At 49.4% G+C, this 13,926-nt stretch overlaps 1 protein-coding gene across 1 annotated transcript in view; it reads left to right on the forward strand.

The window, feature by feature from the left end:
• Nucleotides 1-13,926, forward strand: part of LOC104461927 (dynein heavy chain 9, axonemal-like) — a gene marked incomplete at both ends in the record, with an annotated part of 83,309 nt that overhangs the window by 35,096 nt on the left and 34,287 nt on the right. Inside the window, 9 exons of the mRNA XM_010073674.1 lie at nucleotides 170-327; nucleotides 639-777; nucleotides 2,004-2,291; nucleotides 2,751-2,961; nucleotides 5,289-5,416; nucleotides 5,903-6,011; nucleotides 6,686-6,833; nucleotides 8,461-8,635; nucleotides 13,287-13,460. Coding sequence (XP_010071976.1) covers nucleotides 170-327; nucleotides 639-777; nucleotides 2,004-2,291; nucleotides 2,751-2,961; nucleotides 5,289-5,416; nucleotides 5,903-6,011; nucleotides 6,686-6,833; nucleotides 8,461-8,635; nucleotides 13,287-13,460 — 1,530 coding nt within the window. The remainder of the gene's footprint in view (nucleotides 1-169; nucleotides 328-638; nucleotides 778-2,003; nucleotides 2,292-2,750; nucleotides 2,962-5,288; nucleotides 5,417-5,902; nucleotides 6,012-6,685; nucleotides 6,834-8,460; nucleotides 8,636-13,286; nucleotides 13,461-13,926) is intronic.

Here is a 13,926-nt window from a genome sequence, read left to right on the forward strand (position 1 = left end):
CCATACGGATTTACTCCAAACAGTGTACAATGCTTTATATGGTCAGCAAAAAACCAAAACAGCGATAAGCCCCATTTGTCATGGGGCCAAGCATAAGGAAGGCAGCACTGTTGGCTGATGTCTTTTTCATAACTGAACACCAACACTGTAATACTGTCTTGGTGTCTAGGTGAAGAGTGTGCAGGATGCAATACGGGAGAAGAAGAAATCCTTCAACTTTCTTGGAGAAGACATTAACTTAGTACCCTCAGTAGGCATTTTCATCACCATGAACCCTGGTTACGCAGGGCGAACGGAGCTACCTGAGAATTTAAAAGCTCTCTTCAGGTGAGTCCAGGACAGGGTTTGTGACCTGAATTAGAAGACTGGCAGCAGTTGTCTTTTGGAACATCCAGGCTCGACTTAATTTCTTGGGGGAATTCACTGGTATTGGGGATTTGCAGATAGTTTCTGCCTTGCACAGCAAGTGTGGGGCTGGGAGTGCCCAGGCAGGGCAACGGATTCCTTGCGATGGGAAAGGCAGAGGGGGACCTGGCTCATAGGAGAAGAACTGGAAGATAAAGCTGTAAATCCACTGCTCCTAAGACCTGTAGTCAAGAAATACTTGTTCTGCAATCTCTTCTTGCCTGTCTGTTTAGGCCATGCGCGATGGTTGTGCCAGACTTTGAGCTGATCTGTGAAATTATGTTGGTGGCCGAGGGGTTCATCGAGGCCCGGGCGTTAGCCAGGAAGTTCATTACCCTGTACCAGCTCTGCAAAGAGCTCCTCTCCAAGCAGGTGAGCCCACTCCTGTGGCTGGGTGGTACAACGAAGCCTCTTGATCTCCAAAATCAGCAGAAACACAGCACTCTGCTGCTCTGCTCCATGGCTAAGTCTTCACAGCTTTTACTGAATGACTGCTTTGTACTAGCTCCTGGGAGAAGAGAAGGTTTGTGATCATCAGAGCAATGAGATTTTCAGACTGCTTTAGTGGAGGACCTGCAGAGACAAAAGCTCTTGACCAGCTGCATTAATGGGAGAGATCTTTCAGTGGGCTCAGATGACACCATGTTTGGGGTGGTATCCAGTGAGCCTTTGCTTTCCAGTCTCAGTTCCTGTCGATTCTCCTGCCTGCAAGAGGTTTATGATGTCTGTCCCTCTGAGTTCAGCCTAACGCTTCCAGGTCTCGGCAGGTGTTGACCAAGTAGAGTCACTTTTGGTGCAAAGCAAAGCAGATTGTTCCTTCTTATCACTTGTGTAGATCAAAGCTGGGTCCAGAGAAGAGATGAATCAAGACTCCAGATTGAAAACCTGATCTTGGCTGTGCCAGAATGAGCCTGGATAGGAGCTGTCTCGTCACAGAAACTTTGTGCTCTGTCTTGGAGGTCTTGGTGGATGCCATGACCTCCTACACAGAGGAGTCAGCTGTTGAGCTGTGCTCTGGAGGATGTTAACAGAGTGGAAATATAAAGAGTTGTTTGTTGGCTTGAGAGTTCCTCTCATGCCTTTTTGGGGTCCTTTTTCAGCAGTGTCTTCACTGGCCCCTGCTTGGTGGACTGCCCCTGGGACCAAGCGTGCTGGTAATCTTGTGATGGGCAGGATGGAGAAACTTGGGTGTTTGGGGCCTCATCATGGACTAACAAACCTTCCACCCTGGGAGCTCCTGCAGATCCAGGGGTCCAGCTGGCCTTGCTTTAGCTGCTTTAAAATTTAGGTCAAACAAATTGCTTAGGTCTCCAGAGTCCTACTGCTGTCTTACTGCCAACTGTGAGCCCACGTGATGGTATAAACAGCTGAATTATTTGACTTTTTAATACTGTCCCTGATGGGAATCTTACCTACTGAAATGAAAATCGGGTAACTCAGGCTGGTGGAGGTCTCTGGGCACAATGCTAATAACAGCTTTGGATGTATTTCCATTGCTGGCTTGTCTGGCAGTTTGGAGATGCTGGTTCTTCACCCTGCGTGGTAATGTACGGTCTAAGCATAAGCTCACCCTTCCTTTTTCTCTTCCTCTCCTGTAGGATCACTACGACTGGGGCTTGCGTGCCATCAAGTCTGTGCTAGTTGTTGCCGGCTCCCTCAAGCGAGATGACCCAGAGCGACCTGAAGACCAGGTTCTGATGCGCTCCCTTCGTGACTTTAATATCCCCAAGATTGTGACCGATGATGTGCCAGTGTTCATGGGGCTGATTGGGGATCTTTTCCCTGCGCTGGATGTGCCTCGGAAGCGTGACCTGAATTTTGAGTCGTTTGTGAGGCAGGCTGTGCTGGACCTCCGGCTGCAGGCTGAGGACAACTTTGTGCTCAAAGTAAGACCAAGCAGTGATCTTCTGCTGTGCCTACATCATTATCAGATCATTTGGGTTTCCCCAGCTGTGTACAAAGAGGGCTCTGCACGATATTCCCCTTGCAGGCAGACCTTGGTGGAGGACAGTCGGCTGTGCTGGGTCTGAGACAGTCACACCTGCCCCTAAAGCCAGTCTCTGAGTTTACAAAGGGACTAACTTATGTAGGCTCATGGAAGTGTGGCCTCTGGAGAGCACAGCCTCATTGACTGATGGCTGTCAGATGTAAATAGCACTGGGGGTCTGTCTGCAGGCTGAGGATTTCCCCCATCATGATTAGAGTGGCTAGACCAAACTCAGTGTCAAGTCCATTTGTGTCTCTGGGTCACATCTTTCTAAAGAAGAACCCTGATGAGACTGACTTTGTAGATCTGAACTTCAGTCTGGCACCTTTGTCTAAAATTTGGGAGTGTTTTTTCTCAGGTGGTGCAGCTGGAGGAGCTCCTGATGGTCCGACACTCTGTCTTCGTGGTGGGTAACGCAGGCACGGGCAAGTCTCAGGTGTTGAGATCCCTGAACAAGACCTACCAGATAATGAAGCGACGTCCTGTCTGGACAGACCTCAACCCCAAGGCGGTCACCAACGATGAGCTTTTTGGCATCATTAACCCAGCAACAAGAGAATGGAAAGATGGTAAATGTCTTTTCATGCCTGAAGCTGTAGATAAAGAAGGGTATTTTTAATGAGTGTCCTGCGCAGCGGCAGGATGACTGGTTCTTTGTATGCGGGTCTGAAAGCCCAGGCGCTTGGCTGCTGCTCGCAGCCACCTGGCAGTTTGTTGTTGAAAGGATAAATAAGATGTTTTAGCTTTTTGATCTTCAAATGGGAAGTATAGCATAAACCCACTTTATCCTATTGCTCTAAGAACAGTTATCCCATCCATTAATACCAACACTTACCAGTTCCTAAATGGGGCAGGCAGTGTTTTGGGGTTGACTGGAGCAGTGATGGCAGAGAGTTCACTCCTGCCCTACGGTGTGTGCTGAGGCCCCCCCCAAAATCTGCCATCCCCAGGTTTCTGTTGCTGGTAACAGACACATGCAGCAGCCTTAATTTTTCCGCTTAATATTGCTGCCCGATCGCTGTCGTACAGCAGCATTTGCCAGTCTGTTGGTTCTGATTACTCCTGAGGAAAATAAGATGAGCGTTTAAAACTTGCTGAAAGATTACAGAAATCTGGAGTGAAAATGTTCAGTTGTGACTAATACGTAAAAGCAGCTTTGATTTACGTGTGTGGCTGGGTTGGGAGGTGTGGGGGAGGTAAGGGAAGACGTTGCCATAAATCATCCTCGGCCAGAAATCCGCCAGGAGATGAGCTGCCACCCACCTCCCCTGACCCCTGCCACCGACCCCTCCTGACCTCCTGCTCTGCTCCAGTGCCAAGGTTAATTTCTTTTTAATTGTAATTAGGGACCCTAAATCAAAGTGACAGAGGGGAGTGCGAGACACAGCCTGAGCTCTGCAGCCGGGCTGCGCAGTGACGGCAGATCGAGGGCTGCGGTGGCACTGAATGGCAGGAGGGACCCTTTACGGGTGCCTGTCCAGCGATTTCTAGCCTGTGATGTTTCAAGGGAGCTTAGGGGGCTCCTCCCTGAGGTTTCAAGGCAGATATTTTCTGCATTAACCATTCCTGAAAATTTTGTTTCTTGTTGTCAAAGCCCAGCAAGGCAACCTTCCCCACAGCTCAGCAAGCCAGGATGTGCTCCCTCTGGGATCAGCCCCTGCTCTTCCTCTTCCCATTTTCACCCTGCCACTCCTTTCGTTACCAGGAGTTGAAGAGGTTATATGTGTTAGGTGGTGAAAGGTCCCGCAAGGGAATCCTAAAAGTGCTCTTTGTAGAACTAAAGACTGTGTTGAAAACCCCAAGAGCACTGTGTGGTGTGGATGCGCAGGGTTAGCAGAGAGGCACTTTTCTCCCCGCTGCTGTCGTGGCGTGTACGGGGGAAGCATCGATGCTCTGAGACAGCAGCTCTTTCTGATAGTACCGATGCTGGAGTGGTTTCCAAGGCATGTGTCCAACATGTGAGGAACTGAGTCAAGGCAGAGCCAGGGAAGTGTTGTTTTGGTTTTCTTTTTTTTTTTTTTTTTGACCCAATCTCAGAATCGCCGTTCCAGGCGAGCCGTTCTGCATTTCTTGTGCGCAAGCTTTGTCTTCGGTCATATAATGGCATTAGCTGTTCCTGGTCTGGATCACAAAGAAATAGCTTGTCCTGAAGAAAAACAAAACAAAACAAGTGTGCTTGTCACAATTCACCAGAAGAGAGGCTTTTAAAATGTTTGCCTGATGTGTTTTCATGAAGACCCGTGTCTCCCTAGGTATTTTCACGTGTAGAGGAGAGCGATAGTTTTGTGGAGTTTTCATTTGCTCTGCAGTACTGCTGCTCTATTCCCAGCCTTCTTGGTCTCCTTAACATTCATTATTTACTCCCCTCGAGACACTGTATCCTCTCTGTCTCCTTGATTTTACTGACATTTTGTTCTGTCATTCAATGTCATTCCGTGCTTGTTCTCCCCTCAATCTCGCTAAAGCCGTGACCCAGCGTTTAATGCATCTTGATTTCCCTGATACACTTAGAGCCACAAAAAAAAAAAAAAAAAAAAAAAGAATTTCTGAGGCATATTCAGGTGGTTTTCTCTGCATTGTGTGTAATTCATGCCTTCTTTTGCCTCTGAGTATCTGCTCTTCACTTTTCTTATCCCTTATGATTCTCGGTGGGAATGAAGCTCATGTGTAGATCTGCAGTCATTTCCAGTGGTGGTAACTGATAATGGGGTTTTTTTTCATCAAAGCAGACTAGACCCATATCGTGATATAGTGATATTTATGTACCGATGCATAGAGCTTAGAGTGCTTAGGCGGAAAGGATTACTTAGGATAATTTTTAGGAAGTTGCTGGAGAAAACTCTTAGAGCAGGTGTCAACTTCAGTGTTCACCAACATTTTCCTGTCACCCTCCCAGGACTGTTCTCATCAATCATGCGAGAGCTGGCCAACATCGCACATGATGGTCCCAAGTGGGTGGTACTAGATGGAGATATTGATCCAATGTGGATTGAGTCTCTTAATACCGTGATGGATGATAATAAGGTAATGAATATACGTTAAAGCAGCAGGTATTCTTTGACTGCATGGCATGACTCAGGCTGGGAGAAATGCAGATGCTGAGATAACACCTCCTAGAATAATGCAATTGGGTTTCTTCATATACACTAAACAATATTGCGTGAAGAAAATGGTGCATGAGGGAAACACCTCAAAGCATGTTTTCATTGGAATTTCTCTTTCCTGGAGAGTTGGGCTCATGAGTAACCACAGGTGTCCTGATCATAACTTCAAGCCCTTTAAAAATAGAGGGGGGGTCATAAGCCTACCCCCTTTTTCCCCACCTTAAGGGAGTGCTGTTCATTCTGGGTCATGGAAGAGGGAGGGGATTGTTCTACCACCCGCTAGAAATCAGGTGCTTTGCCTTGGGGAACTGGGCTGACAGCAACCAAGCCTTTTAGTGTGAAGTCCTGAATGCTTTTTGTTCCTATTCCTGGTGGAGATGCTAGTCTGTCTGTCTGCTACATGCAGGTGCTGACCCTGGCAAGCAACGAGAGAATCCCTCTGAACCCAACGATGCGGCTGGTCTTTGAGATCAGCCACCTGCGCACAGCCACCCCAGCGACTGTGTCCAGAGCAGGTGAGTCCTGGCTGAGCTTCACACTGGGATTTTATGCAGATCAAGTAGGATCTAGTGCCATCAACCAGTCTTTTGTTGGACAACTTGGTTCCTGTTGAAAGTACCCAACCTGGGATCACAGCTGCCTTTGGGGGACAGGGTCGGTTCCTGAAGCACATGGACAAACTGAGGATCCCGACCCCAAATCCATATCTGGAGCTGATGTCATCTTGGAGGCTTACCCAGAGCTCTCTGGCTGTTGCTGTGTGATCACAGCTGCAACGTTGCTGAGGTGCCAAGTCCTGCATGGACTTGATGAGGAGAGGGATGGTCCCTGTCCCAAAGAGCTCCTGATCTTCTGGAGAAGTGCTTGAGGTATGGGAGGAGGGAATGAAGGTGTCCTCTGGTCTTACACAAGGGGAAATGGGGCCCAGAGCAATAACATGACTTGGGCAAGACCATGTTCTGAATTTGGGGCAGAGCCAGGAGAGGCGTCCTGGTTTCCTGAGTTAAGTCTCTTCACTGTTAATGTTTGTACTCCGCAGTGGGGCAGGAGGAGGGGGCAGGTAATGGGGCACCCAGGTGTATTTGACAGGGTTTTGGTTGTGTGAAAGTAGCTGAGAAATTCTGCTGGGGGAAAGGAATAGTCTCTGCGGTGTGCTTACTATCTGTTCTCCCTTACCCTGGGCCTAAAGGGATCCTGTACATCAACCCATCGGATCTGGGCTGGAATCCCCCGGTGAGCAGCTGGATCGACAGGCGAGAGATCCAGTCTGAAAGAGCCAACCTGACCATTTTGTTTGATAAGTACCTGCCCGTTTGCCTGGACACCCTGAGAACAAGGTACCATCTGCAGAGCGGTTGTATCTCTGCTGGCGAGTGCAGGGGGACACTCACTGTGTGCCAGGCCAGCTGTGCTGGGGTGGTGCGGTGCTGTGCTGGGGTGGTGCTGCACGGGGTCCTCCTGAGCATCCTTGGCTTGAGCTCAGAGAAACAACAGGGTGAGGCGGGGGAGCTGACCCTCCTGCCCATCCTGTGTTAGTCAGATCTGGTTTTTGTCTGGTTTTGATTTGATTGTTCCTGTATTTCTTGTACCAGTTCTCTGTCTCTTGGAAAGTAAACCCAGGAGATCCTGAAGAGAAAGTTTTTGAGTCTCCTGATGTAGTAGGCTAGACCTGCATTATTTTTCAGTAGAACAGATTCCACACCACTGCTGAAGGAGTGAAGTTTTCAGTACGCAGCATGGAAGGTGGAGAGAACAGATCCCCTTTTTTCCTCTCCCCACTTCTTTTTCTGCCCCTCAGTGATGAGAAGGAAGTTGGTGTTTGTGGGAGAGGGTGGGATTGCTCTACCAGCAGTTCTCTTTTGAATTTCTTTCCTGATGCATTTGAACAAAATGAAGTCAGTCGGTGATGGTATCTAGCCTGGGCGCATTTCGTGGTTGGACACCAATCCGATGAGCATGAAGAACCTGGATATTTGGAAGGGTCCTGGTGCTTCTTGGCTTGAGTTGTTTCCTTTAAAGCAGTGCCCCCAGAGAAGTTGTGTGGTTCTTGCTTATCACCATGGGAAGCAACCCTCTTACTCGTACTGTGGTGAGGACTTGCCAAAGCAGAGTTCCAATAAGCCTGAGTCTCCTATCCTCTGCTCGCTTCCTATAGTGTACCTTCATTAAAAAAAAAAAAAAATAATCAATGTACAATTGAGCATGGGGATGTGTCAGAAGGGGCTGCATTAGTGAAAGCCACGGTTTTTGGAAGCGGGCGTTGGGCATCTTACTGGGGAGCTGCTCCCTCAGGGACCGGGCTGGTTATAGCTGTTGGCAGCAAAGTCCATTGGACATTTCCCATTCTATTTGCTGAACATTGTGTCAGACCGTGAAATCCATGGGATTAGCTGCAGGCAACTCTGAGCTGAGTATTTTGGTAGCTTGCTTGATTCAGAAATTGTAGAACCAGCCTTTCAAATAGCTATAATTACTTTATGGAGGACTTCAGTGCTGCTACAATATTAGTTTGGAATTCTGTAAGCGTAGCTTAAATGAATGTAAAACGGCAAGATGAAAGGGTTTATTTTATTACTCCTCTATTTGACCGCTTTTGAACTCATCGTGTTCGCAGGAAGTCATTGCCTTTAGCAAGTCTTCCATTTTACTTCTTTCAAGAGGATCAAAGTTTTAAAATGCTTGAAACTTCTGATTACTGTTATTACTTGTATATATGCCGGTGCCAGCAGGTCCGACGGAGGGAATGGGTGTTCTCTTTATTGCCGTACCTGGGAATAAGGCACGCACTGCTGACAAGTAAAATGCTAATATTCTGACGCCGTACCTGGGAATAAGACACACGCTGCTGACAAGTAAAATGCTAATATTCTGAAAAAGCATTTCCAGGCTTGTCTTCCAGGGTTGTGAGAGACTGTGTTGCTGGACCCAATTGTGTTTCCTGTACTTTCAATTTCCATCCCTTAGATTTAAGAAGATTATTCCCATTCCCGAGCAGAGTATGGTTCAGATGCTGTGCTACCTCCTCGAATGCCTCCTGACCAAGGAGAACACACCTCCTGACTGTCCCAAGGAGCTTTATGAACTTTACTTTGTCTTCGCTGCTGTCTGGGCCTTTGGTGGATCAATGTTTCAAGACCAGGTAAGAGGGAAGATGCTGCTTCAGAATCTTTTACACAGGCTTTTTTTTTTCTTTCTCCTTTTTTTTTCTTTTTTTCTAATACTTTACAAAACATCGCGCCATACCAGTAATGGTGTTTCTAATACTTTCCAAAACATCGCGCCATACCAGTAATGGTGTTTTCCCTGGGCTCTCATATAGGTGATAATAAACTAGAAACCTGAACGCAACAGCTCCTTTTGTGAAAGGCCTCCTTATCCAGGGTGTAATACCACAGGAGAAAGGCTGAGGGGCCGAGTGATAAAGGCGGAGGGAGGTTTGCTTATGGAGATACATTTCACCACAGGAGAAAGGCTGAGGAGCCGAGTGATAAAGGTGGAGGGAGGTTTGCTTATGGAGATACATTTCACTGGGGAGAAACATGAGGTGAATTTGTAGAGGCCTGTGGATGTGCATAATGTGATCAAATCAAGACTGACTTATCGGATTAAAGTATCAGTGGAGCAGTCTCTCAGGCATCTGGCTGCACGGGTAGATGTTGTGTATAACACAAACCAGACGGTGCTTTGTCACCACTGGCTTTTGTGAAACGTAGGTGGATGTTGAGAATTGTCTGTCCTCGACTTCTGATAGCAGTAGGTAAGAAGGAGGTGTGGTGAGCAGGGCAGGATGGGCTTTGGGGATTGTGTGCTTCCACTGTAGTGGAAGTAGCCAGGGGCTCTGCTCTTTGAAATACTCTTAGCTGGGAGCGTGGTTGGAGCTGATGTAGGCACTCAGCTTGACTCCCCCTGGGCAGGCAGCTGCTGGGTGGGCTCTGGCATGAGCCACTGGGCTCAGTCTGGCCGTTGGTGGATGGATGTCCACACCCCAGGCTGCTGTGCTGGAGGGCACAATCTAGAGACCAAGATCTTCTGGGGCCAGGAGGATTAATCAGCTTGTGGATCACTAATGTTGTCTCTGACATTCCATGTGCACTCGTGTCCAAGAGGCAGAGGACGGCAGGGCACTGCTCTCCGCGCTGTTTCCCACAGTACGTCTGTTCCATCGATTCATTGCAGCATCAGCCTCTGAATCCATCGCCTTGCGTTAGACAAGGTGGCTGTGATCTCTTGCGCGGTGATATTATTATACGACTGGGTTTTCTCAAGGTCAGCATTTGATACTACACGTTTTCAGCCCCCTTTCAGGTCCTGGTCCTTAGAACATGAGAGAAGCACAGACATTTCCAGCTGGGCTGAAACACGGCTGCTGTGGTGGGAGCTGTAGCACGTGAACAACAGGGATCTCGGGAAGGATCTTCTCCAGAGCTGCCTGGGGGGGAGCAGGGCTGTGCTGCTGCCCCTGACCCCCCTGTCCCCTGTGTCTCCCCAGTGTCTGGTGCCCAGGAGAAATGGACATTTCCTTTCACCCCAGCGCTCCGTTCCGCCCCATTTCCCGGCCGCGTGGCTCAGCTCGGCACAGCAGGGCTGTCTCCTGATTTCCAAGTAATTGGAAAAGCTGCTGCTGTTTTATAGCTTCCAACTGTTAACGGCAATAATGGACAAGAAGACAGCGGGCTGCGTGTCAGAGCCCTGCTGCCAGCGCTGCCGACACTGGGGCCACCCTTGGCTCCGTTCCGTGGTTTCATGACAGTGTTTGCGGGATGGCTTCCCACCCTCTGTTGGCGTCACTGTGTCCAGATTGACGTCTGTACGAGCTGGAGATTTCTAATGTGACCAGTTCAGAGGCAGGCAGGAAAAACCCGAAGTACTTGTAGAGCGGTCTAAGAGAATTTGTGGCACCTGAAGGCCTAGATTTTGAGTACCGGGTTTTCAGCAAGTGGCACGAGGACATGGAGTAGTGCAAACCCTGTGGGTCGAAGTATCTTGGGCACCTGCTGGAGCTGCTTGCTCTGGTTCTGCCCAGTCCCTCTTGGGTGGTTGCGTCTTCTGGTCTGAGGATACCTCATCCTCAGGTCTAAAGCATGTCATTGGGATGTGTGGGTCTGCCCAGTGACAGGACACCGCTGTCAAGTGCTCAGAGAGCCATATCTGGTCTCTGGTGGGCTGGTGTCAAGCTCAGTGTTGTCTGGAGTATGTGGGAGGTCTCTCCACGGACCTGACCCCAGGGATCCTTCCCCAGTTCAGGTGGAGGCACTGCCAGGGGCTGCTCAAGTGCTCACTTAGTCCTCTTCGTGTTTTTTCCATGTACCTCAATGCTAGACCAACGTCTGCTGGTCTCTTCACATTTGCTTTGTGCCAAGGAGCAGATACGTCAGGAAGTGAAGAACAGCACAGCTCAAGCTCAGCCTAGTGCTCACTTGGTGCCATCATGTCGCGTGGCCATTGAATGCCCTGTGCGAGACCCGCTTTCTTGGTCCTTGTAGAGGACTTCGCCCTCCATTTCCTATGTGCCAACTGGGAAACAGCAGCCTCCCATTGCTGAAAGGGGGCTACAGGAGAGATGGGGGGGCTCTGGATCAGGGGGTGCAGGGACAGGATGAGGGCGATCAGTTTGAAGCTGAAAGAGGGGAGATGGAGATGAGATGTGAGGAAGAAATGTTTTCCTGTGCGGGGGGTGAGGCAGTGGCCCAGGGTGCCCAGAGAAGCTGTGGATGCCCCATCCCTGGAGGGGTTCAAGGCCAGGCTGGATGAGGCTTTGAGCAACCTGGGCTGGTGGGAGGTGTCCCTGCCCAGGGCAGGGGGTGGCACTGGATGATCTTGAAGGTCCCTGCTAACCCAAACCATTCTGCGATTCTAAATACTCAGCTGTAGTAGGATGACTTAATAAAACCCACAACAAAGCCTAGGAAGCACTGCTTGTCCTTGGTTCTGCTGTACAAGCTGCTGTCTCATTACAGGAGCTTACAGCCCCTCGAGCAATTCGGCTGGAGCGCAGTCATGTGGCTGGTGGACACTGTGGTCCCCGTGGAGCAGCAGAGTCAGTCCCTGGCATCGCAGGCTTTGCTGGGCTGCTGCACGGGCACAGCACCCCTTGGGAGGTTGGACTTTGAGGCTGGACTTGTGCATCTCTGCTTGCAGTGCTCTGTAAATGTCAGAGCCGAGCGTGCAAGAGGATACAGCAGTCCGAGCGAGGGGAAGCCTGGTGAAAAATGATCCAATATGAAATCTGTTTATTGCTCTCCATTGAAGGTGCCCTTCACACTGACCTTTTGCTGCTGAAATGTCAGGAGAAGGAGTCTGGGCGGCTTCCCACTACTCTGCCTTTGTTGGTGGGTAGCGGGGTCCCTGTATGAGAACAGATGATAGATTTGCCATTTCTAGGCTCTGAAATTAGGGGAAATCCATATGGGGTTTTTATTATGGAAGCAGTTTGAGTTTGATATTGTTCTGGCAATGGAGCTGGGGCTGGAGCAGCTCTGCTGAAGTGCTTGGCTGGGGGGGCGGGCAGCCTGTCACAATGCAGCTGTGGGCAGTTTGCCTGTGCGGGGGTAAGGGCACCCTCGTGAGAAAGCTTTTAGCAGCGATGCACGTCCCCTCTCCACTGCAGGCTACTCTGCTGCCAGCGCCGAGGAGTTATAACAACAGGAGAACGGAGAATTACAGTTATTCCGCCTCTCTGAATAGCACGAGACTGCAAAATTGTGGACACTAATAATGCGTTTTTCAGATCCTCTGGTCTTTTGATGGATGGTGGCTCAGGAGGCTTTACAGAGGACACTCGGTTCGGTCCATCTTCAAGCTCAGGTTTCCTGATGGAAGCTTCACAGTCTCTGGGCAACATGGTGGTGGTCCTGCCTGTGAAAGCACGTTGAATGGCTATGGGGAGGAGACCCGCAGATGCCCCAGGAAGAAACTGTGCTGTTAAAACTGGTTAAATTATGCAGCTGGTATTTCACAGACACCTTTTGAACAGCACTTTCCCCCTCTTTCCCCCACCCACTTCTCCCCATGGTCTGCGTGGAGAGGTGTCCAGGCGGAGTGACTGTCCCCATGTCCTGCAGGAGCCCTGGGGCAGGGGAGGGGGCTCAGCATATTTTGCAAGTCCTGACCCAGCATCTAAAGCAAAATGGCTGCCCCCCCCATCTCTTGGAAAAAAACCTCCAATGCTCCAAAATCTCGATGCGTAGTAAGGCATAATGGGAAAGACAAGAAGGTGGATGCTCCCAGGGCGGTATGGCAGCTCCGAAACAGCAGGGCCAAAGGGGCACAGCCCCTCTCCGGTGCTTTGGTACACTGGGGTCTGTAATCCTGCTTCTCTTAAACATTGTGGCTTGAAAAGAGGCCAGAATACAACAACTAAGTACTAATAGAGTGGTGTGATTTATGAGGAAAGGCCTTAATATGCATGCTTTGACTACCCATGACCACAGACGCAGACGGATGTTGTGTCCTTGTTTGTTGGAAGAACTAGGCACCAAGAATCAATCAAGCGGTCTGTTTAGTCATAGGCACGTATTTCTCTTTTTCAAATTGATCCATCTATCTAATCCCAGACATACCAAGAGTGATCAACACAGAGGATGAATTATTTAGGTGAATAAATAGGAGTGATGAGAAGAAATGAAGAAAATGAAAAATTAGGCTTAATAGTAGGAAAAAGAGTAAGATCATTATGCTGTGCAATACATTTTAAGGACCAATCCCACTCCAGTGGACTGGGGTAGATAACATTCTCCATCAGTAATGAATTTCTTCAGATTAGCATATTTTCTCCACTTTTTGTCTTGCAGCTTGTGGACTACAGAGTGGAGTTCAGCAAGTGGTGGGTGGCGGAATTCAAGACTATCAAGTTTCCCTCTCAGGGCACAGTCTTTGACTTTTACATCGATCCAGAAACGAAGAAGTTTGAACCTTGGTCTAAACTTATTCCCCAGTTTGAATTTGATCCAGAAATGCCATTACAGGTATGTGAACCATGCATGCTTTTTGTCTGGGAGGAATACATGCATTTTAGTGACTGTACACGAGCATTTCACAGATACATAGAGTCATGGAATGGTTTGGGTTGGAAGGGACTCTAGAGCCCATCCCGTCCCCCCCCCTGCCATGGGCAGGGACACCTCCCACTAGCCCAGGTTGCCCAAAGCCTCATCCAGCCTGACCTTGAACCCCTCCAGGGATGGGGCATCCACAGCTTCTCTGGGCACCCTGGGCCACTGCCTCACCCCCCGCACAGGAAAACATTTCTTCCTCAGATCTCATCTCAGTCTCCCCTCTTTCAGCTTCAAACGCTCACCCCTCGTCCTGTCCCTGCACCCCCTGATCCAGAGCCCCCCCATCTCTCCTGCAGCCCCCTTTCAGCAATGGGAGGTGCTGGAAGGTCTCCCCGGAGCCTTCTCTTCTCCAGGCTGCACACCCCCAACTCTCTCA

The sequence above is a fragment of the Pterocles gutturalis genome, unplaced genomic scaffold, assembly GCF_000699245.1.
Source record: "Pterocles gutturalis isolate BGI_N339 unplaced genomic scaffold, ASM69924v1 scaffold27822, whole genome shotgun sequence".
Classification (NCBI taxonomy): Eukaryota; Metazoa; Chordata; class Aves; order Pterocliformes; family Pteroclidae; genus Pterocles; species Pterocles gutturalis.